Genomic DNA, 26170 nt, shown 5'->3' on the forward strand with positions numbered 1-26170 from the left:
TGATGTAGACTGTGTATACTGGCATGCAGTTACCATGGTAACTGTTGCATCTAGAGAATAACATGGAGTAAATCTCACTATTATAAATGACAAGTGTCAAGCTCGGGTTACACCTGCTACTGCACAGGTCAAAATCATATTAATGTCTTTATCTGTCTCCTTTGCCCAAGTACTTCAGAATCAGGAAACATCCATTTTTTTGAACACAAGTTCAATGAAAATATACTGAGATTGCAGTGACAATACATGTAAGCATGAGGTATATGGCTGTCAGTCCCAAAATGAACTAAAATCACTGGTTACTCAAGTACATGTTTGCAAGCTTGTAGTAAAAATGAAGTGAGGTCTATTACCGTATCTGCTGTAGTATCAGTAAGAAACCCACAAATTATTACTTTTTTGTACTTTTTTTTCTACTTCATAGAATCTAAAAGTTCTCTCCTGTTTCTGTTTAATCATTCTGAATGATGCAGCACAAGCTAAATAGAAAATGCATTATTTTAATCTCTGCATACTAGATATAAACACTAGATCATTTAGTACTATGGCTCTTGTGCCAGCCACAGTTCTGATTAATTCCTCTTTGCAGATGCATACTGACTGCTGCTGCAGCAAAAAGAAATTGGAAAAAGAAATTTGATATGTGTTTTTCCAAAAAGAGGGATTGTATGAGCTTACCTGCTGCTCACCTAGGGACATCTCAGCAGAGTACCTGTGCTGGAAGGAGTGTTCTGGTGAGGGACCCGAGTTCTGAACCTCCCTTCTTCCTCAGCCCACCACAGTCAAGGAAGAAATGTCTTCCCTGAGGGATTGCCATGGAGTGGCACACTGTGCCTTGGGTTTAGGGTTCCTCTTTGAGCTGCAAATTGACAGCTCTGATCAGTCTGTAGTGCAGCTCTGAGGAGAAGGTGGCTCTCATGGGGCTGCCACTCCTGCAGTTGGATGGCCTTGAGATACCAGGCTAGGCATCATCATAGGCACGGATACATGAGCTGCATCTGCAAGAGGAGGGTTGTTTTGGGGAGCTAAGACAGCAGGACAAATAGAAAAAGCCCTTTATTTGTCAGTATTAATTTTAATACATCTTTAGGTAACTTTATCTTTTAAGTCATGTTGAAATCCATGATAATAATGAATAAGATTTCAGGCTTGTCTAAAAGGATGGTGTAGCTTTCTACAATAGTTCAGGGGATGAATCTGCGGACTTCTGATTTCTCTGGCCAGTGCTGAAAGATTTGCTGATATTTTGGCACGTTATATAAACTTCTCTACAGCTTGTTTTACAGATGTTAAACATTTTTTGTTTTTTGAACGTGTTTGCATGAATGTTACTGAGTCCGTTTAGTGGTGCGATTCATGAAATGTTGAGATTTGAACTCTGCAGTGTCCCAGATCCATGGGATATCTTAGGATTAAAATAATGGAGGTTTAAAAATTCTTTAATAAGGTGTTTTAGGCCCTAGTTTTGCAAGCACTCACCTACCTCCATAAAAATTTGAAGTATTGCGACTTTAGCTCTTAAATTGTGGAGGGAAGAACAAGGTTTCATAACTAGCACGTTTGTAGAAAACACTTCATGTAACATCCTATGCTATTCACTGCAATTAATGGAATTAATTGGGTGATCATGTAATTTGACAGCTTCAAAAAGACTACTGTGCATGTAATTTGCTTTATTTTGCATTAAAATATGTGCAGAATATGTTTTTCTTCTTTAAATATTATTCTGTCCCGTATTAATGTAAACCAGCCTACAGATAAATATCCATGGAAACCAGTGGGAACGTGTGAAACTAATAAAACCAGTACCTAAATGTTCCTTATTTAATTGCCTGTATTTTACTGTCTTTGCACTAGTAGAATGTGATAACAATTCGGTATATACTGATATGTTTCACATTAAAATTAATTCCAGCTAGATTCTGATGTCTATGTCAGTAGCTGTTTGGTATCTCACTGCATAAATGAAGGATGTTTAACTGTAAACCTTACTGATAAACTTATTTCTAGAGCCTTTTAAGGATGGAACCAAGCATTATATCTAAATAATATACAAGATTTGGTTATCAAATCAAAACTTACATTACTAAAAGGTTAAATTTTCCTTCTATTTTCCATTCTGAAATGTGTCCTTCTGCATATATCTTGGATATACAAAGTAAGTATGTTTTGATAGTCTGGTTTTGTAGGATTAGTCAAAGGTTTTTCACGTTTTAACACTGAGATTAAACTTTCAATCCATTAACTGTTTAATTTAATACATTGTTATAGTCCAAAAATAATTTTAAGCAATCATGGAATAGAGGAATGGCTTGTGTTGTAAGGTAGCTTAAAGACCATCTAGTTCCAACTCCCCTGCCATGGGCAAGGACACCTTTCAGTAGACCAGTTTGCTCAAAGACCCCTCCAGCCTGGCCTTGAACACTGCCAGGGATCATGGAATCATTAATGTTGGAAGAGATCTCCAAGATCAGCAAGTCCAACCTTTCACCAAACAACATCTTGTCAACTAAACCATAACTCTAAGTGTCACACTGAGTGAAATTAGTTATTTTATTTATTTTAAATAATATAAAATTAGAGACAAAAATTCTAAATATCATTTCCAGCCTGTTTTAATGATTTAAAATGTTTTAGACTTAAGTCATGCTTACTATGCCATAAAATTATTTTCATCTGATGAGCAAAATACATTTCTCTGAGTCACCTGCTACTCTTCACTGAATGTCACATCTTTTCATCAAAACATGCTAATACAAGTGGTGCAGTGAAGAAAAGAACCAGAATTTTATTACATGAGGCTAGCAATAAGCTTTTCCCTATCTGTGTTCTGAAGAGCAGCTACAATGAGTTGGTTAAAACTTTCCAGGAAATTTAAACTGGAATCAGTTGCTCATTGAAACCACTCTAGTTTGCTCAAGTGGGACATGTTGTGGAACCTGAGTACAAACTCATGTTATATGCTATTTTTATGTATTTAGGAATTATGCTCTTTGTTGAATATTTTGAAACATGAATCAACCCCTTTGCAGTGAAAGGATGCTTCATTTACAACAGAGAATACAGCAAACTTAGATTTCATACTGTCAGGAACCATGCTTTTGAGAGCATTGAGCAAGTGCAGTCACACCTTTACACATCACAATGAAGTGATGCATGTAGGAGAACTATAATATGTTACAAATGTGTGACTCAAGAGAGAATTTTTTTCATTTGTTGGAACTTAGCAGAATAGATTGGCTGTTTTGGTTTGGTTGAATTGCATCTCACTTGTGGACTAAGTCTCCATGTTTTATAAGCTGGGCTATCCTGTTGGAAGACCCTAATGGACATGAAGCATAAGAAGTGGATAGAATCAATGAGGATTTAATTTGAATGGGCCCTAGACAGTGAAGTAGTGACAATTGTGTCATATTTGGTAAAAAGTTGAAGAATATATGCGTAATGTTATTAATGGCTGTTATATCTAATCTCTTTTGACTGAGTATGAGAGAGAGCCAGAAGGAAAGGCAGACATGAGGATGATGACTGAGAGAGTCTGCTTTAAATTCATCATTTGGTCTCATTTTCTTGAATGGGTCTTGGTTAAAAAGCCCTGCAAAACAAAGGAAAAACTCCATCCAAACACCAAACAAGAAAGAAATCATGTTTTTGAAGGAAAAGTGAAAAGAAGGGCAGTAGCATTAAATTTTACCTGCATCCTGAACATAGTCTGAAGAGATTAGAAGCAGAAAGGACAGTTGAATGTAATGTGCTACTGAACACTTGCTTGCCAGTTACTCATCTCTGGCCACCAAAGGATTTATACAGAGGAATTCAGTGATATTTAATTAACTGACTTACAGTATAGGAAACTTCACCATGAGGTGAATAAAAATCCTCTGAAATGCATTAAAGCAGTTTGCTATTTTCACACAGTTACCCTGCCAGCCTTAATATGCAAAACTGCCACTGAATTCCAGATGGCAAGATGCTGCCACACAAGCTGGCTGTGCTGCATAAAGACAGTTTTACCCTGTTTGCAAATAGGCAGAATTAAAGTTGACCATTCAGCCTGAACTCCTAGGATTTTCTGCATGAATGCTTGGTTTCTGAAGCTTAACACTGCACTACAGTAGTCTGGAACTTCAGTGTAATATTTATTTGATGGGTATTGTTGGAATCTGGAATACAGAGTATTCAATAGCACATATAAAAATAGTAATATTAACAATAAAGTAAATTTAATAGTAAATGTTTTAAGCATATGTATATTCAGCATGTTCAATATACACATTAAATATGCTAGTTATATATTTTTTGTTACTGAATAGCCTTTATAAACAACTACATGAGACTAATGAAAATTTGGTATAGCTCAAGCAATTTCTTATGAATATAACAAAGCAGACATTTTAGAAGTATCATTGCATTTTGGTTATCATAGTCTAGTTTCACAATGCAATATGAGCTTTTCAGCCTGTGAAATCCATTAATAACCACATTAAACTTTCCCATATTGTATGAATTGTCAGGTTTAAATGGTTCTTTCTTTAAAACAATTATCTGTCTCTTGCTTCATGCAGTTTGTTAAACTGCTGTGTCAATTTACAAAGACTGGGGGAGTTTGACACAGAAATTTTAGAGAGGGAAGGAACTAATCATTGGTTTACCTAGCATGAGTGCTCAAGTGCACATGAAGAAAATGAACATTGATTCAAAATATAAATGAAAAATTCTAATCATGAGTGGAATTGCCAAAATTTAGCTTGAAAACCCCTTGCGTCTTGAGTTCTGAGGAAAGTAAAATCTGTCGGTAAGCTTCTAAACAGTTTAAATATTATGTTTATTATGATAAATAAGAGTGTATGTATTTTAGAGGACTAATTAGTACTTAGGGAACTCTGCATTGAAATAGGTGGGGAACAGTGTGGTCTCCTGGTAGTTTTTAAGATGCTGCATTGATGGTGTTTGTGATATGACTGAGAATCCCCACGTAATGCACTCCTGAATTCTTTTCTCTGCTACAGCTACATACTGCTTGGGTTAAACATTTTTCCCCCTAATGCCTAAAGTAAATATAAGGTGTAGCTGTGCTCGTCCATGCTTCTAATGTTTAGGAGCCTCTAAGGTTGTAAGTCCATGCGTTTTCCTTCTGTAGATCATACAAGATAGAGACTCGGTTTCTTTCCCTAAAATTTATGTAAGTAAAGAGGAGAGTGAAGTCTAGCTTGGGGAATGCAGAATATTTCTGCCTTCACCTCTTACCTGTATATCTGAGTAAAGAACTGATTTAATGCAAATCTGAAAAACTGTGTGACATTAGAACCAGGTTAGCAGCCCATTGTGTTGGGTTCTGTAGAAATGCCAAACAGGGCAGAGATTGTTCCAAAGTATTTTTAACAGTCATGACAGATCGGAGCAGATCATCACCATTATGCAGGTGAATGATTAATTGGGGCATTAATTGGAGAACAGTCTAACTTTCAGGTATATCTACAGTTTTTGGAAACCCAATTAAAAATTGGGCAGTAAATTAGATAGATAAGAAACTGAAATAAAGTCCTATAAAAATTATCTAAGGGGAGGAATCTAAAGCATGGGTTACCAGTGAAAATATAGCACTGAAGACTAAGTGTGGTTCCTAAAAAACATTTCAAACCCACCTAATGTTTGTCACCTACCACCTCTAAAATTCAAGCTATAAGTGATTTTTCCAGGATCATGCAGGCTGTCTCTTGAAGTGCCCCTTTACTGGCACTATAATCTTTTGCATTACTTGCAGAGGTGTTTTTCTACTAGTAAGAATAATTTGTTTGCAGGGAAAATTTTTGGCATTGCAGAGATTCTCTGCCATCTGGCTGGCTTTGAATTCCTATTCTGTTAGTGCTAGTCTGGCTCTGTCTTCTCTGTAAAATTTACAGTAGTGAAAAATCTGACGTCAGAGATTTTTCAGACAAAAAGACCCATAGAAGGACCAAACCCTGCAAATACAACATCCCTCACAAATGCACTGATCATGTCATTTGGAAACCTTTATAATGTTGAGAATTTTCTGTAATATATCAGCTATGTGACTTTACTAGCAGAAGCTTCCATTATGTCAGTCACAATAAAATGTAAGGAGGGTATGTAAAGTACTTAACCTGTTGATTGTGTTGCTTTCCAGGTTTTCAAAGCCATGAACATTCCTCAGATAAGAAACCCTTCCTTACCTCCTCTAGAAGAAATGCCTGAAGCATATCAGGTGAAGATAGCTCTTCTTGGTGCAGGACCTGCAAGTTTAAGCTGTGCTTCCTTTTTGGCTCGGTTGGGCTATTCAAACATCACCATATTTGAAAAGCAGGAGTACCTTGGGGGCTTAAGGTAATAAAACAATGACAACAAAGCACTGTTCCAAATTATTGTAGAAAGCACAATGAAAATTGTTGTACATACAAAGTTTTTATATGCTCCATTGACTTTTAGCAAAGAAAGAGGATAGAAGATTCCAGATCTGTAAAAATAACTTTTTTTTAAAGTAATTGATCATTCATGTTAAAAGAGGTATGGTTGCAGGGCAAGCTTTAACTGAAAATCTGGTGTCTATCTCCTATATTTTCTTCATATGACCTGTTAAATTCGAGGGTGGAATTGTTATTATCAAATTAACATATTAGAAAATTGTGTCAGGAACCATTTTCCCTTATGCAAAACTCTTAAAACAAGATGAAGTATCTGTAGCTCTAGTGAAAGAATGTTTAAAATGCTTTAGAAAGATATTAATTTCATGGAGAGTTTTAGGTTTAGAATGCTTTCTTGGACTATCTTGTGCAAATAAAGGTGACAGTGGCAGTCATGGTTGCAGCTTTAGCAGACCATACCATATGGGTTAAATAAACCCCCTGCAGTTCTCAACTTCAAAAACTTACAAATAGATAAAGGAAGGTACATTGCAGTTTTCCTGTATGGCAAACCCTTGGCTAATATTTGCATGTTTTCAGTCCTCTACACTGGAAAACTAATTTTTGCCTTTTGCCACAGTAATGGCTGTGATCAAATCTAGTAGGTATGTTGGAATCCCTGTGTATGAGATAATTCATACACTGACTAGTGGATACCAAGCCATTCAAAATCTGCAAATTCTGCAATGTAAGGTGTGCAAGAGTACAAAATGCATTCACACAATGTGTTTAAAAAATAAAAAATGTAATGAAACAGGGAGAGAAAGAAGGGTGATGCACTTACATTTCTTAATGCAGCATCACTGAGATCAATAGAGTTGACACGGTTAATTAATTTGATCCATAATGTCATAATGTCAAATACTTATTCAGTGTTCTGCAAGAAAGAGAATCAGTTCTGGAGAAGTTGAACTGATTACTTGCATTTTTATCAGTGACATTCAGAATTCTACCTAATTACCAAGGTGTTAATCCATAGGCATTTAACTGTGAAGCTGTTTCATTTGAACTAGTTACCACAGAAGATTGCAAATTTGTATGTGAAATACCTATTTACCTGTTCAATAGCATGTTATCATAAATTCCAGATTAAAATCAGTTTTGTTGCTGTAAAATAGTCATAAGTAATCAGAGGTTTTTAAGAAAAAGGCTCTTTTTGGTGACAGGTTGGACTCTGGTTGGACTTGGCAATACAGTGCAGGACTTCCTGCAGCTGTTCCAGTGCTGTAGTACAATATTACAGTTGCTTAGTATGTGCTTTTGTATTTGAAGCAGTGTGATTTTAAGTTCTTCATAGTTTAACTTGAATTTAAAATAATGTTTTACCTGTTGTTTCTCCTAATGTGTAAGGCAAAAAGCCTTACACAGAGTTTTGTCGGTTCTGTTAGTATCCTTAATGGCTGAGGAGTATATTTTAAAATGTATTTCTTTCTTTTGAGTCTTAACATGTATCAGTCAAAGTCAGATTTTTCTTCTATTCACTGTAGAAAAGCTCATGTGTGGTTTAAGGGCATCAGTTCCTTTTGTCCTTATTTTAATCTTAAAACAGAAGGGGGGCTGGCCTGTGGCAGCAGTCATCCATTATTGCAATTCAAAGTCTTTGCACCACATGTTATTAACAAATTTAGGTTATTGATGGGTGTGTTTTCAAGGCTTCATAAACTATTGCAAATTGCTAAGAAGACCAAATAAATTTTATATTTGGAATCAGCTGTTTATAATAGCAGTGTTTGTGCCTTCTTAAATTTTTTTCCAATTGTTTTTAGTTAGGATGTTTCTTGCATCATAGCTAATTTTCATAATATTGTGACACTAGAAAGGTGTGTAGTGATTGCAATTCCTGTGGTGGGATATTAAAATATGACATAAATCCATGCTTCTCTGAACTGTCTGGATTTTTCATATTTATAGGCAGGTTTTCCTACATTTCACCGGTTGTGTAAAATTTATGCTTTATAGTAGATTAGCATGAGCACACCATGCTCTTGCTTAGAGACCATGAACAAGCTTTACTACTTTTGCTCCTGTCTCTACCACTACTTTACATTGTACCAAAATACTTCTCTCACCTGACCAGAGTAGTCCCTTGATCAACAATAATTTGAGGTTGTGGAGAAACACCGAGCACCTGTCCGAGCACCTCTGACTTGGTTCAAATTTGAGGTGGATGTGAATTTGTGGGACAGTTTGTATCCGCTGCATCTCTCCTCCATCTCTTCCCCCTTTCCTTTCCCCCCCCACCCCCATCTCTCCATTGCAGAGTTAGAGACCATCTGCTGCTGCTGAAATTGCATCAGAATTATTGATGTATAGCTGACTTTCATAAAAAGCCTCTTTTTGTAGTTAATGGGCATGCATGTGGGTTTACCTCACAGCATAAAACTAAGTAAGTGTTTAATAAGTGCAAAAAAAAGTGTTTACAAATTCTGACAGTGATGCAACAACCTGTGCTGTTCTAGGAGCATGTTGTGGAAATGACAGGCCTCCAGCAAATGGGGGTGGCCTGGAAAATAGAACTTTCCTTTTTTTTTTATTAGATTCCTTTATTGAATCTCTCTTTCAGAATCATATTGATACATTAGTTTCTGCCTCAGACACCTTTATTTAGCATGACCTATGGAAGTTGTATTGACACATTCATTATATCTGATATTTACAACACTTCTCATTTCACAGTGGTCAAGAAAGGTGTAAAAAGGGCAGTATTAGAAATAAAGAAGAATACCAGTTTCTTATCAGTATAATTAACGTTGATGCAACTTAAAAGAAATAAAACTCTTCTGGCCTGTCAAAGTTAAATGCTAAAGATGGTGTGGTCAAAATCAATATGTAAAATAAGCTGCATTGAATCTCTTGTGCCTGTGCTTTGTTATGGATATTACAGATTCATTAATTTGAAAACAGATTAGACCATTTGAAGTGTAGAAGTATCTGGGGAGAAGCCTTTACTTTTCTGCATATTTAGGTTTTTTATCTTGATTTTTCAAAAGTATCTAAAAATATAACTTCACTGTGTTTATCTGGAACATGTTTTACAGTAGGAATTTGAACTGGCATATATAGATGTCATTTCACTGGAGAGAAATTTATATTTATTAGATGTGTATAAGTAGATATAAACTGAGATTCTATACTAGCACTGCAGTTTTCCTCTTCTGTGATTCTGGGAACTTGAAGATGTCATTCCTAATCTTCCCCAGGAGGAAAAAATGCCAGTTAATAAATATTAAGTCAAACAACAGACATGAAATCAACAGCTGATAAAGTGTTTGTCCATCCTGAAAAATCATTAAAAATTTATGAAGTAGAAATGGAGGTACAGTTTTAAATATCACAGCTCAAAATAGCATATGTAACACTTTTAAAAAATTATATGGGAAATTTGATAGTCTTTTATTGGATAGCTTAATGAAAAATTGCTATGTCACTTTGCTTTCAGTAGCCATGACATCTTTTTTTTAAATGGGTATCTTTAGTGTTACATATTCTGGTGAACAGAAGGAACAAAGCTGAAGTCCTTTAGAACTCAAACATATGTTAAATAGTCACCTACAAGAGTGGGCAGTGTTGGCTTCAAGGTACTGCCTTCCTGGCCTATATTTTTATATTATAGCATTGGATGAATAACGCTTTTGTATCACTCTACCAATTAAAAAAAGTGGAGTCACATTTCAGCACATTTCCATTCACATATGTCAAAATTAACTAAGGTATAAGTATTTTCAATAATAATAGTAATAATAATAATAATAATAATAATAATAATAATAACAATAATAATAATAATATTTTAAAATGCTTTTTTCCTTATAATTACAAGCATTTTTATTTGTTTTAGTATGTCTGAAATCCCCCAGTTCCGTTTGCCGCATGATGTAGTGAATTTTGAAGCCAAGCTGATGAAGGATCTTGGAGTGAAGGTAATGAAAAATATATCCTGCCTATGTATAGCTCAAAGAAAAAAAAAAAAAAAGAACAAGAACTCTGCCAAAGATTAACAGCAAAATGTCATGCACATTAGTAAAGAACGATTAAAAGCTATGCTAGACAGAGGCAGGAAGATGCTTCCTCTTGCTCAGGGCATTTGTCTGTCTCCTGTCTGAATGCCACTAGTTTGGAAAAGGGCAATCAATAGTTCTCATCTGGCATGTCTGCATGTGATTAATTGTCTGTAAGAAACAAATTCCTAAATTGCTTTAGGGGTTCAATGTAGCTATTGGAATCGTTTGATTTTTTTTTAATCAAGTTTTTTCATTCAATTTTGGCACTACTTAAACCATTCATATTTGAGACTTCTTTTGTTCCTTCTCCTGGAGTTTTTGTCCTTAATGGTTTATCATACAGTCTTGCATCCAAGTTAATTCTATAATAAAATGCATCAAATTGAAGTGTTTACATGATCATGTGTTAAAAACAATAACAGTCTATTCAACTTCTTGGAAAGCAATAGTTATGCATTATTCTGTTAAATAAATGTGTGTTGTTTATAGATAATGGAAACAGCGATTTATTATAATTTAAGACTTGAGCTGAAGATTGAGACAGTGTTTAGAATTGCTGCACATTTTAATAGAAGTTGCAAACTTAGAATGTATCACTGGATCAAATTTTTGAGTACCAGGAGCGATACTTTAACATGTTGCTAAAGCCTTCAGTGAAACAAGAAATTCTTCTTGGAATCTTTCATATTCATTCTTTTTGTAAAAGCAGTAAACTATTGTCACAAGACCTGAGTGAGAACATTGTCCTGCCCGGGTTTTATAAAAATACTAGTAAGATGTAAGGTTTAAGGTTTAAATTGCTACAGGTCTGTTTTTCTACTTTAAAGTTCTCTTTGCAACCCTTGAAAAGACTGACAGAACGGAGGGTTAATTAGGGGTGTTGTTAAACAGAGCACTGGGACACCTTTAGACAAAATTGCTGGGCATAGACCCCTGGGAATCCTCTGCCAGCCTTAGTTCCCAGAGCTCTGTGTTTTGACAGGGTCTCCAGAATGGCCTGATAGAGCCACCATGTCATCTTGACCTGCAAGTCCTCTGCGGTTCTGGAGCGCAGCAGAGAATCTCAATGTAAATTTGCTTCAAAGCTCTGCCATTGGTTTGCAATTGACCCTTTGGCAAGCTGGTTAAATAAGTACCTTAGCTTTATACCTCTATGAGCTGGAAAAATTTTCTGGTGTTTGCTTAAAGCATTTCAGATCTGTGGTGGAAGGTGCTGTTGTGTAAATGCTCAGTAGTGCTGTTTATTCAAGTAATTCCACTGAAATTAGTAAGAATTAGTCAGCTGAGTAAGGATTACAGAGCTAGGTCCTAGAAGTATTATGAATCCTCACATAAAATAGTATTTCTATTTAAATTCCTTCACTAGGTTTTCATAACATATCTACACAACAGGATAAGAAAATGTAATGACAATTTATGGAGTGTCTTTTGTTGCAAGTGAGGATGGAGTCTGTATTGTTTTAAGGATTGCACTGGTACATGACATTTTCACCTCTGATAAAATTTATACTAAATCTCCAAAGACAAAGAAAGTCAGTGTTTTAAGTAGTGTAAATTGTATTTATCTCTGCCTTTTTTCCCTGCCAACCTGAAAAGTATATTAAATGAAATATAGGCAGATTGAATAGAAAACAAGATACACAGTGACTTTTAACTGTTAAGATCACAAAGTAGAGAGCTTACACAACAGCACTGCATTTTGTAAAGTGAAATCACAGGTGATATAAAAAACCTGGGGGAAAGCATTCAAGTTCAGAGAGTCTAAGATGTGGAGATAAAAACACACATACTTATGTCAAGAAGTATGAAATATCAGAAGCGGAATCACACACACTTTTTGTGCTCAAAGGCCTTGGGGTTAGAAGTGATGAACAAAAGGTGTGTATGTCTCCAGTTGCATGACCTCTGCACAGGGACTGCCATCGTTGGTTGCCTGAACATGCAGAGAACACCATTCCCTGTCTCTTACACTCTTACACCTCCTCTAGGTGCTCAGCCAGTGGCTGCTCAGAGCAGGATAGGTGGTGGAAAATGGCTCTGGGAAAAAGAAATTCAGCTTTTGCTTCTGGAAGTAAAAAGTAATTGATCAGAAACCAGTATAGATTATAGACGTGCTTTGACTGCTGCAAGTTATTTCTTTCAATAAATGAACACAAATTACTGCACTGTGGACACTGTTTCTTTTCTAAATTAGAATTAATAATTGCAAGTCTAAATCAAAACTTATGTCATTCATAATTTTGAAAGCCTTTGTTAGTTTACCATGCAAAATGTGCTGCTTCATTACAATTGCAATTTTTACCAGGCAATTTTTAATTCTTTCAGATAATTTTTAGGAAAGGCCTTGCAGTGGATGGAATGACACTCCACACCCTGAAAGAAGATGGCTATAAAGCAGTCTTTATTGGAATAGGTAAGAAGAGCTCATGGTCCCATGTTTGGTCATACTGAAATTGAGGACTGCCTAGGAATAAACTGGAACTTGTATCTTTGTTAAATTGCATGATGGGAGAAAGCTTTAATTTGATGAGTTATGGAAGTACAGAATATAAGAAAGATTTTAAAATCAGGAAGCTAAAACTAGTGGCATTAAGACGGTTATTAAAATTTTCAGATTTATATTACAGATCTTTAAGTAAGCTGTGAATGTAGCTGAATGGGTTGATTTATTGTTTAGATAGTTAAAAATGGATGAACTAAAAATTTGCTTGTAATTAATTTCCATATTGGCCTAGAGCGATACACAAGTTTAGTTTTCAATTTTTGTGAACCGCTTACTACACCCACACAATTACTGAGTCTATATGTAAACCAGTGATATCATGCTTGGTTGCTTTTTTTCTTTCATCCATATAAAACATGTAACATCCTTCAGATAGGCTGTAGTGAAATATGCTTATGGAGTGGGTTAACAAAATAAGCTGATTTTGACTTATACTAAAACTGGCATCATAGGTCTGTCTTCTCTCATATACTAAAGAAGTCCTGCACCTCTCTGCTGTTTGAATCATCGCTTCTTTTTAATGTTAGATTAGAATTATTATCCATTTATAATTATTTTGAAGTACAGCTGGACCCATTGCTGCCATATGATAGGCATGTTGAGCAGGCATTGTCTACAGTTGGTATGAGGCTTAATGCTCTTTATTGATCTAGACGTTGCCTAAGTGAACATAATAGGAAACAAGTTGTCCAACTGTTCCTCCTTCCTATTATTGATTACAGAGATGTAATTCTTAGTACAACGACAACTGTTGTTTACCATCTGGTTATGCAGTATAATAAGCTTTGCAGGTCTATTCTGTTGTGTAATGATAGCACAGAGTGTTGTGATTTATGTAATCCCAAATCCTCACATTGTTAGAGAACTTCCATGTATAGGAATTCTGATGTATTGCATTTTGATGTTATTGTATTCAAGGCAAACGGTGCAACTTATATTTTTTTTTTGTTTTCATCTGTGTCTTTGAAACCACATTGTGAAATCTCACCAATGAGGAATTAATTCATAAGCAATTGTTTTCTGTGAGTCTAGCACTTAAGAAAAAATTCTCTCAGTTTTTTTTTACATCAACATCATTCCTCTGCATTTCTGACTCAAAAGCTTAGAATAACAGTTCTGTTTAGTGCCAGCAAAAATGACCACTGAGCACTTCACATACAATTGGAGTGTTTGGTTTATGTATTTGGGTTTATTTTCTGACCTTAATAAAGATAATCTAATATAAAATATCTTTGGTTATAAATATATATCTATATCTATATCTATATCTATATCTATATCTATCTCAACAGACAACATTTTGTCATATAGAAGCTAATTAAAGGGACACAGCTGGAATTTTAATAAACATGAGAAGGTATCTGAAGCATAATTCTCCTGTAAAGCACGTGTTCATTGATTTTACTAGGAAACAGAGGGTATAAATGCTAATGAAGGATTATGTGTACCTACGAAGTTTTGTTATTTGAAGCTACCTTGCATTTATGATGCCCTCTCTGTAGCCTCTTGTCTGCCAGTCATCTCACTTTTGCAGTGCTGTGTAAGGCACTGGACAGTAATGTGGCCTTGCCTACTGATGGTGAGAGGGAGAGGACAAGGGATCACATATTTGTGGAGGTAACGATATTAATGCAATAGAGCATTTCTAAGCTCTCAGCAACAGCCATTTTTCCATAATGAGTCTGAAATGCATTTCTTTTTGTGTTCTTTGCCTGCTGAACAAACATATTCAATGAAATACCACATTTGAACATTACCCTGAATCATAGGGGTAAAATAATTATGGAGCTACTTACATAAAACAGATTTCTTTTTTGTTGTAATTTGCTTCTGAATGAAGTTGTACCTTGATGGAAAATAAATGTGGTAGTTTTCAATTTTCCCTGTTAGTGGAAAAAAGAAGTAAATGAGTGTGTAAAAGAAAATGAAATCCCTGATGGGACGAGAGTACAGTGTGAGAGGACTTTTTTGCAGCAATGTGAATTTTGAAGATCACATTGTCTTTAGTCTTGCAAATGAGATGGAATTCAAGGTGTTATCGGTTGGGATTGTACAAAAGTCCATGTGTAATTCATGAAACAGAAGAGCACTTGTAAATAACCAGCTTCCTGAGGGCAGGTGGAGTTGCAAAGAGAACTTTGAAAACTATTTTCCACACAGTTATGCATCAGGGAAAATCTGTTGCCTGTGGAAACATTATGTGTGGTAGGGAAAGTGCCCTCCACTGCAGGTTCTGTCGGTGGTAAAACAAAGGTGACTGAGGTTTGAGCATTCTAGCAGGTGACTATATTGAAGAAAAATGAATAGCAAAGACTTTTTTGAGAGCTGTTTGGACAGGTGTTAAAAGTGTGCTCTAATCAGCTATTTGCTGTGTTTCTGACACGAGAAGTAAAGAATTTCTAAGTTCACAAAAGGGTACAGGTTAACATACTTATTTGAAATGAATAATAATAAAAAAGGGTGCTTTACTTCAATTCTTTGCTTACTGAGGCACTGAGTCTACAATGGTTTATCTTCAGGGGAAGGATGCTCTCTAGCCAGTAGGTCTGGTACATTTAGTCACTGGTTCAAAGTTGAGAAATTACCTTGTACTAGACTTGAAAACAAGCAGGTGGCCGGGATGTGTCACCAACCTTTGACAGCTCCTGGGTTCTCAGTGTGAGTCACCCCTTACCTCCATCTTACCTTTCCCAATTAGGCTGTGAAGACTGATGTGGAATTTGGGGTTATGAAAGCATATGTTGAACTAGGAAGAAAAGGCTAAATCCTAGGAAAAGCTTTCATTGTTACCTGGATAAGCAATGGCAATGTAAGAGATACACCATGCTTCTGGTTTTCTCCAGCAGTCACAATTTCAGATAACAGCTAACATAAATATTAGGGGGTCTGTGAATCTCACTTTTTTGCATCAAAAGTAATAGTAGACAATGGCATGCATGATAATTTTTATAGGACCAAAGCATAGCAGCAAAACAATGGGAGGAACAGTATTCTTGGAGTCTCTACTGTATTTTTTCAATTATTTTTTTCATTGTTATTTAGGTAGGTGAAATTTCTAAACTCAGTCTGATTTCATTAAGGAAGTTAAAATGCTAATTAAGAATTAGAGATGAAGAGCTAGTCCTTAAAATTTTCATCTTAGAATTCCAATTCTCTTCCAGTTACAAAACTTTTGGGTATATTTTGTTACTCACAAACATTAATTAGTAGGATTTAAATCTCCCAATTAAACTTTCAGAGTTTTAAAACCAACCTCTAAAAGTAAGCATAGAAAAAAAAATCCCATCTTCTCCTTATTGAAAAATTACTCAATGTACTCCACCTTGAATCAGCTCTGCTTTTTGGTAAGAAGACTTTGTGAAGAATTTGTGACTGAACTGACAAATCAGTTTGAAAATTTTGCTTTAAAAAAAAGAAAGTCTTGCATCAGTTGCTGCCTTCTGTAAACACCATAGAGACTCAGGGCAACAGAGAATAAGCATGCTGAGAGCAAAAGGAGAAATCAATGAAGGGGTGAGGGGCTAGAGGAGAGATCACATGGTCCTCAGAGACAGCAGAGGAAGGCAGCCAAGGGTATCCTATGGGGAACAGAGCAGTCTGAATACTTTGTGTTGCTGTGTCTCTTCATAGATTTTTAGAGTGGAATATGATTTTTACCAATATAAAAAAAAAAAAAAAAAAAGCTGTGTGTATGCGTCTCTCATGGCTATCACAACAAATGCAGAAATACCAGGCTTTTATTACTCATCCTTCTAGAAGTTGATCTGTGTTCTTTGGAAAACAGGATTCTGTTATTTTGTCTTTTAAGACTCCACAAAACATTTCATATCCTTTTTAAAAGAGAAAAAAACCCCCAACTTTATAGAACTACTGTATAGTTCTTTATAGAACTACTTATGGAATAAAAATTAATGAACTAAATATTTAAAGTATTTAAGGACATCTTTCATGTGACATTCAAATGAATACATAGAATACATGCTGTCACCATGAGCATATTTTTTACAGACTTATACACAAACTTCTATCCTTATTCTGTATCTATGTAACAATCCTATTCTATAATATTTTATCATAATGTAAGTGTTTTATATAACATTTACATTCTCCTTGGATGAATATCAGATAAAAATATGTCCTCAAATCTTGTTTTATTTGGTAAACTTTTTAAAAAAATCTAAAGCTTTCATTCCCAGAAATTATTTAAACACTTGAACTTCAGTGTTTGTAGATTTAAACTTGCAGCACTAACTTTGGGCATAACTTCTCATTCAGTAATGAAGCTTGCTTCTTTCTTCCTCCATCTCCTGCTGCTGAATTGCTATGAAGTTAGTTTTATTGTATGTGGCTATTCAGGGGTCTGTTAAATAAAGTGAAATGGTGGGTTAGGTGAGTGTACCAAGTAAGTCTAAGCAGATTGTTATTTGAATGTATTCTAAATAGGATATCCTGCTTGCAAGGTTTAACTGTACATTTAAAAAAAAAAAAGAATAAATGAAATTCTTGGTGGAAAGAACCTTTGTCGTAATTGCAGTCATTCATAGTTAATTAACATAACACTCAAACAATGATATAATCAGATCATGTCATTGATTGGAGTAAAATTACACACCAAAGAAAAGAAATTAAAAGTGCAAGCATTAATGTACCTTGTTTTAAAAAAACCTGTGAGATTGATTTACTCTCTCTTCCCCAAAAAGTAAGTAATCTCCTCATGCCTGTTATTATCTTCTGATTAACTATGCAGTGCCACCTGGTGTGCAGATGGGAGGACTATTACACATCAAGAGCTCTGTTCACACCCACCCACACAGATATAAACCTACATGGCAAAAAGTGAACAGATGTTCATTTTGCTTGTGCTATAGGAAAAAATTGTGCATCGTACTCCTGATTCATAAACTAAATTTGGAGGACATGAAATCTGCATATGGGGCCCGTAGGCCCATGGCCAGCACAGACATTTATGGAGGAAATATGTCATGTTCAAAATAGTTCTCATTTCAGGTTGTGAATAGACTTTTATTTGCTTGCTTCTCTGGTTTTGGTTTACCTTGTATTTCTGAGTTTTCTTTTTCTTTTCACTGGCGATTTCACTTACCTTCTCCAAAGGAGGCGTTTAGAGGCAGACTTACTTGAAAACATATCCAGGATTTATCTGTTAGTTTGTTCCTTTTCAGAACTGATGTGTGTTTTTTGGTGTTTGTGATGTTGTGGGAGGCTGTTAGGCCCCTTGGTAAAGAGCTGTTTGTCTCAGTGGTGATGTAGCAAGTCACGTAAATGGCAGCACACCTTGGTGAAAGATAGATCTTTAGGAAAGGCATTGTCCAGCCTTAGGCTCTTTGGGTCACAGCAGGATTTTTGGTATTGTCTTGTATTATTTTATAATTTCATGAATATTTTGACACTTTATAGGTTATATAGGTTTGCCTAAAGGCAGGCAAATAAAAGACAACAAATTAGGAAGAAAAACAATACCTTGAAAGGTAGCACAGGAAAGAATGATGTGTTGGAAATATGATCAGCTAGATACTGCAAATAAATGTGTGCCTGGCTTAGTTTCTGGGTTTATTTCATTACCCTTTGTATACAAAAGGAGAAGACTGTTTCAGAATCTTACAAACAAAATGCTTTTCACCAAGGATTTTAAATTGTGGCAACAGTGGCCTTTTAAGCATTGGTACCCATATACATTTGAAGATATTAAAGGCTACAGAACCAGGGAAAACACTTAAAATTGTATTTTATTGTTGCAAACTGACATATTCAAATTCATGTATCTACAAAAAGCTTTGAGCCTTTGGTATCAGAAATAATGAGAATGAAATAATCGAGATGAGCCATGAAGTCAGGGTGCTCTGAAGAGTCTGAAGAACAGCAGTGGTTAAGAGAAGTGGCAGGATCTGAGCAAAGCTAATTAAAAATATTTCACAATTGTCTTACAGCGCCTTGACTAATATTAAAATTAAATTTTAAAAATGTTTTTTATAAAATATTCCATGGGAAGGCCAGTGATAGATGTGTTTGTACAAAACAGGATCAAAGCTTCACATTGAAGTACAGCTGCCTGAAGTCCCAGGGAAGAAGGTCTGCACAAGTCTGTGCAGTCAGGTATAGCAGTTCTTTATAATCTGCCTGCTGGAGAACCTTAGCTCATGGCTCTCAGCTTGGAGAATAAATGCCTCCTTTAACACTACATTTCTGGTTTTGTGTCCCATGTGAATAATATTCTAAATTAATTACACAATCAGTTGGTTCTAATACAAAACTTGTTCATCTTTATTTTATTATCTTCTGCTACTCTTTAATCTAAAAAGCATTGTTACAAAAAACCAAATACTTATATAAAAAAAGGATCTCTGTGAAAGAACCTGTTCTTACATGCTATAGAAGGAAATTCTTGCTTTTATTCTCGATGCAGCATCTTTTCTGGAGACCAACCATGTACATCAATCCAAGAATTTTTATGCTTGAGGCATTTTTTTCTACTATTGGCATTTGTAGTAAGCTGTTATTTCAGCTCTTTAGTTCTCGGTACTGCTCTGGATATTGGTGGAATATTTCTATACACATATCGGAAGCACTAGGCAGTTGAAAGGTTTTATGGCTAAGATTCACAAAACAGGTTATTTATTATTAATAATCTTAGGACACTTTCAAAAACACTAATAATCTGCCCTTGGGCATCCTTACGATATTCACTTGTAAATTACACAGATTTTTGTGCTCTTTCTTACTTATCTTTCCTACCAAAACACTATTTAGCATAACAATCTCTCCTGCATATGTTTTACAAAACACTCTCTTGTCTGTTTCCATAATGCTAGATAGTCTGCCTGAAGAACTGCTCATCTAAATATAATGACAAATTAATTTGATTCTTACTGTTTTAAGAAAAGTTATTTTTTTCATATTTTACCAGATGATGTAATCTAACATTATTGACCACTTTTTAAATTCAAGCATATAATTTTACGCATTTTTATTTTTGAGGTGAATAAAAAAAAGAAACAAAATGGTGATGTTACATAGTATATTTTCCTATTTTGATGTTATGCACTTGAATGCTGTACACCTAAAGAAAAGAGCTTTGCTTGCTTGCTTCTTGTTTCCAAAAGTTGACTCCATGACTCAGTTACTTTTATCTTTTAGATGTACAAATATTAATTGTGCTGCCATCTTTTAACTTCCACATTAATATTCAGACACAGAATTAACAACCTTCTAAAGTGCCGTTTGTGAGTTGATCTGTATCATTCTTTTTGTAGCTGAGCTCTCTGGTTTTTTTTGTAAGAAAGGTGTATGTGGTCCCATATGTGTTTAATACAATCAGACACTTTTTGAAACATTGTTTTAACAATAGGAAGACTGCCATAATACAAAATCAGCATAAGAGGTTTAGAAATTCCTTTCTTTCATCTTGTTTGCAAAAGATAACACACCGGTTAAAAACCTAGGCTCGTTGCATTTATGTTTTTTCGTTTTTAAAGATTATGCACAAGTAGAGTGTCACAGTCTCACTTAATGCCAGTTATTGGTGAGAAGATGACAAGCAATTTTTTGTGTTAATGAATAAAGTTTTAAGCAGTCTTTCTGTCATATTTATGTTTCATAAATATAATGTTCCTGAATTTATATTCCTTTCACTGCCCACTCAACAAGGTGTGTATGTCCTTGTTGAATTGGATTGACAGAGTTAAGACAAAACTGGATTTGTGCTGTGGATTTGTAGTACGTGTTGAGAGAATTGTAGAGGTTGCTTTAGGAGATCTTCCTGCTCTGCCACTTCTCTGCTTCATGAGAGTGGTGCCTTGGAAACCACTGCTGGGCATGGGCAGGGCTCAGGGCTTCCATCTGATCCAGTTGTCTTGTGGCTCTCAGTCATCTGCTTCCCTCTTCATCATTGCTCAGTAGCCAGGCCTTTGCTGGTTTAGGAGCAGTTTGATACAATGAAAGGCACTTACCTCATTTTGGGGGAAATCCCTGGTGTTGCTAGGGGCCAGTTTTGGTTCTTTATTTAATTGGAGCTTATTCACTAGTGATTCTGTTTCTGGGTGGGATTCCCAGTCTGAGGGCGTTTTGAGTCCTATAATGGCCTGCAGCGTGTGCCCAAGGGAATCCCTCACTCCTCCCTTCAAGCTCTACACATTAATTGAAAAGCTTTCCTGTTCCAGAAGCATTTGTAAGTTTATTGTCCAATACAGTAGCCTCTATCGTTATGGGAAGGCACATCCTCTGCCCTTCTTTAGTTTTAATGCCATGGATGTTTTTAAAGGAAACAAATATCTGAGAAAAAAAATTGTACATGTGCACTATAATAAATAATCTTTAACTAAGCTATGTAAATGTTTGTGCTCCTGTGTCTCTGCTTTTGCATATATGCAGGTGGTCCAGGCTTTTGAACCACTTGCTGTGGTTATGATACTTGAAAATGTTTTTTTCTTAGTATTCTAATCTACTATACTATATATAACATATTATGTGTGGCCACTCATATGGTTGCTTTTAGTATGAAATTTAAAATAACTATGGAAATGCATGTATTTAGAAATACAAAATGAAAGGCTAAGAGGCATACAAATATTTCTCTGTGGTTATGTAATATGTTGGTGTGTTCTATAGATTTGAGATCAACTTTGTCATTCCTTGTGCATAAAGTCACAGAGTCCGTCTTCTGCATGCATTTTAAAGTATCAAACCATATTCAAAACCTGACACTTGGTGATGTCATAGGGTGTGGGGTACATATAGTAATTAAGATTGACTGTACTGTTAGAGTTATCAGTATGCTAATGCTAAATTTCCTATAAATTGTTTTATAAAAATTGTTTATAAGACTAAGACATGGATATAAGCACACTAAGTACTTGGAGTGTTTGGATAATGGTAATACAAATTACTTGTTTATCTAACAGGGGAAATTATTTTCCAAATGTTGACACCGGTTTTTTGGAAATCCTTGGGCTATTGTTCATTAATTTGTGCTAAAAATGTGCCAAGCTGAATATGAACCATTAGAGAAGGTGAAAATCCGTTCAACAGCTAGTGTGATAACTCAGTATTCCCTCAAATGAGCTTTGGTGATCAGTTTCATAGGAAGAAAGAGGAAGAATAATAAGAATTTAAAGATTGGTAGATTTCAGCCAATTAATTTTTATTGTTAATATTGTCACTGTATTGAAATGGTAGTCACCAAGTAGAAACTTGCAGTGTATTACTATATTTCTAAGAGTTGTCAAGGTTTTATTTGTTACTGTTCTATTGAAGTAATAGGAGATGGTGTAACTCACTTCAGATTTTATAGAACTATTTTTGTTAAAAATGATTCTTTGTTTATTTTTCACCATTGATAATAGATGTTTATTTAGGTGTGATGCATATGATTAAATAGATTCTAACACTTCAGTAGATAGTGGAATGTCAGTACCTGATTGTTAGTTAAATTGAAATTAGATTATTAACCATTATTAAAGATAATTTCTAATTAATGCAATATTTATAGATTTTTCCTTAATACATTGCTTTATTAAAATGAGAACAGAACTATCTTCCAAAGAAAATAGTTATTCTAATTGTATTGATAGCCTACTGCTTAGCAGTTAGACATTAGAAATACCACAATTTATTATTTCAATATCTGAGTGACTTAGACATGATTGCATTTGTTTGTTGGTAAACATAAGCTTGATGCTTCTATTATGGCCCAGTACAAATCTTTTGCAGCTGAAAAAAGATGGCCAGATTTTTATCTGTGAGAAATTGATGACCCTGAGGTTAGCTCAGTTGGTTGGAGCATGGTGGTCGAAACACCAAATTTGTGGGTTCAAGGCCTTTATGGGTCATTCATTTAAGAGCTGGACTTGATGATCCTCACGTGTCCTTTCTACCTCAGCGTATTCTGTGATCTGGAAATATTCCTGTTTTGTTAAACTTTACCAAGTTAGATAAGAGTCTCTTCAAAACAAAACAAAAAAATGTTCTCAGAAGGACTTTACCATCTTGGGCAACCAAATAGCCGCTGTTTACATTTTTTTATTGCTTGTCTCTTTATATTCAAATATAAACTTTATAACTTTATAATCAAAGTTTGAGTTCTTGATTGAATGAAGTCTCTTGCAGAAAGAAATTTGCAGTTAGAAGAGAGAGTGACCATTCTGTGCATGAAGCATAAAGGACTTGGTTGTGTTTTCTGGGCTAATTTTCTGCCCATTTTCTTTCTGCATTAGCTGCTTGATTAAAAAGTTTGGTGTTAATTTGCATTAAAAAAAAAATTCCTTGCTGCAGTAGGTAGAATCTGAAGAAATTACCCCTAATTGTTACAATTTACATCTTCTTTGTGCTCAGCTTTTTCTGGAAATCCCAACAAAACTAAATAAAGTAAATTCTGAAATCTTAGCACTTTTTAAATTGTAAGGACATAAGAGTCTTAATATAACCTCTACACTGACCAGTTGGTTTCTTATTTTTCACATGCAAATATGGGCCTTTGCATGTGCTGAATGTGCCCTTTATTGTACTGAGGCATAGAAAATACACATCGTAGCTCAGGCACTTCTGTAGACCTGCCAAGAATGGAAAATGTTTAATTAGCCTTGGAGGGTGAATAATCCTAGATACAAGTGTGGCGTTCAATGTTCATTCATAAAGATGTGGAATATGCAAACAAAATGTTTAGTTAAAGGAAAGCTGAGTGAAATGCTGCTATGGCAGGAGAGGCAGTAGTTTTTCAGCTGAAGCATGCTCATTGCCTTTAATTTTTCACTTGGTTAATAACAAAAATATGAATCATGCAGAGCACAATAGATCACTAGAAGGAAGCAGTGTGGTGTTATGGTCTGCTGAGGGTGAGACTTTTGGGCTCTGGCTACTGGTGTCCTGACTGAGTTCATTCTTCTCTAAAATGATGGTGGAAGATTGAAATGTAGCACTAAAAGGACTGTGAAAGTGCTCTGTACTGTAAAATGCTGTGGGGAAGCCATACTGTGTTCTTGCTGGCAAATGCTCAGTCTGTTTCTTGGAGCTACAAAAATCTTCATTCCTAAGCACTTGCAATTGTGTGGTTTACCCAATTTAATTTCTATTCCAGCATTTTGAAGAAGATGTGTAACAACCAATAGAGCAGATGAAATAATGCAGATTTTATTTGTCATTGTTGGCATGAATCCAGCAATATATTAATGATCACAAGGAGGTTAAAATTTTTTTATCAGATAACTTCTTACATTGAAATATTTTCTTTAGATTTTCCCCTGCAGGATTATGCTGGTACGGATGTATTGTGTCCTACATACTGTTCTCTGAAATGAAATTTTAATAATTTATAAAATATGAAATGTATCTTGCATAGTGCCTAATATATATTTATTTCAACCTTTCAGATATGAAATGATCTAGACCAGAAATAGTTTGCTTACATGGTTATATTTTACTTAGATGTTGGAAAAGAGCCTTGAAGACAATTTGATTGCATTTGTGTCGCCAATTTGAATAGCAGCCTGACTTAGTTTCCTTTGGTTCTTAAAGAAAAAATGCTTCTGCTTTTATAACACCTCTTCTAAAACTCCATATAGTAGGATCTGCCATGCAGTAGGTGTTTCTAATAAGCATGCAGTGGTAGAAGGGTCAGGGACTAACCAGTGAATAAAAGTCAAAACTCAAAATGAGGTGCCTCTCTTGTTTAGCACTGGGCAGTGATAGATACTGATAATGTTTGATTAATGAGCAGCAGACTTGCACTGGGTGAAAACATCTGTAAGAAATGATTTATTATTTCAAAGGTATTGGAAGCTTACTGTATCTTGTAGATTCAACTGTGTGTGCCTGAATAAAATAAATGAGATGCAACATGTGAAAAATGAAAACACATTACTTGTAAAGGATATGTCACAAGCAGGGTATTTTTGTTCAAGTACACTTTGTCACTTTGGGGATTTTTATGTTGGTCTGAATACAAATCATTTAACTGGCTCATAAAATCAACCTAGTTGGAATTCTTGCATCTATCACTGAGACAGAAAGGAGGGTTAAACTTAATATGCTGGAACAGCCCTTAAATTTTTGCATTTGGCATCATACACAGCTGTTCCAACTGTACACGTGAACAGAAAGAATTCTCCTAGCAATATAAATATAATAGGAGTAAAAAAAACGTATTGATGCAATTTTAACATTGAAAGTAGGAAAATTAATTCATTTGTAGTGTCATTAAAAGGTAGTGTTGGTTAAATTCCCTGTAAATATGTCTGTGAACCAATGTCTGATTCTCTTGTCCCTACTCAAGCTGTGTTTGAAAATGAACAATGACTTGTAGGTGGGAGATTTTACTTTTGTGATCTTGCAATTTAGTCTTGTAGTTGCTGGGTAGTCTTTTAGCCTGCCTTTGGTTTCTGAAGTGAGCTTACTCTGTGCTACGTGTCCGTGGCTGTCGATCTGGTGTCAGGTCCCTCAGTTCTGTTCGGAGCTGCTGCGGAGCTGGGAGCACGGGGAGCTAATGATGGTGCAGGCTCACCTCCAGCAGCTGCACTGTGTGTCCAGACAAGCTGGAGTGCCCTGACTCCAGGATTAGTGAGAACTGCCTTCTCTCTAGTTTTGGAAATAGGAAAGGTGGGAGAGTGGAAATGTAGTCTGCTCTCCAAATTTCTACTCTTATGCCAGGTCAGTGACTGTGGCACAGTTCTCTGTAGTGGGTAATGTTTGGAAATTCTGATCTATGCTGTTCTGTAAATCTACACCTTTTATGTGTAGATACCTTATCCACTTTCTTACTTTTCTGTTCCAATTCAGTAGACAGCTAAAAATTTTTCTTCTTGGAAAGGATAATAATAATAATATAATAATCATTGATTATTTCTATGTGTATAAATGCAAGTAAAAAAAAAAAAATACATGTTTTTATGTTGTGCAAAAAAAGCATAACCTGATAAAGGTCTTAATAAAGGTGTGCCAATTTTTGGTAAAATTGGATAATACACTGCAATGTCCCTTGAACCTAAATTCACTCTGATTTTTGTGTGTAATTTAGTAATGACTGGCAAAAACATATTTAGTTACTTAGGGTCAAAATTGTTTATCAGAAGCTTTGTTTAAGATTTTTTTTGTTAGAGTCTATTCATAGCATTTGATCTGTTCTTCATCTTGTTTTGATCTTATAGTGGGAGTTAACAAGTAGAAAAAAGGATCTTTATCTTCAATTCTTTTTCATATTGTATCTGAAATAGAAAGAAAAGGAAATTAATCTTGTCCTC

General features: G+C 35.2%; 1 protein-coding gene across 6 annotated transcripts in view; it reads left to right on the forward strand.

Annotated features, from left to right (window-relative positions):
* DPYD (dihydropyrimidine dehydrogenase) overlaps positions 1-26170 on the forward strand; it is a 347633-nt gene that overhangs the window by 115111 nt on the left and 206352 nt on the right. For all 6 annotated transcript variants that reach the window (XM_086842923.1, XM_086842920.1, XM_086842919.1 and 3 more), the window contains exons 6-8: positions 6149-6345; positions 10261-10342; positions 12749-12836. In XM_086842923.1, coding sequence (XP_086699049.1) covers positions 6149-6345; positions 10261-10342; positions 12749-12836 — 367 coding nt within the window. The remainder of the gene's footprint in view (positions 1-6148; positions 6346-10260; positions 10343-12748; positions 12837-26170) is intronic.

The sequence above is a fragment of the Cyanistes caeruleus genome, chromosome 9 (assembly GCF_971803275.1).
Source record: "Cyanistes caeruleus chromosome 9, bCyaCae1.hap1.1, whole genome shotgun sequence".
NCBI classification, from domain to species: domain Eukaryota; kingdom Metazoa; phylum Chordata; class Aves; order Passeriformes; family Paridae; genus Cyanistes; species Cyanistes caeruleus.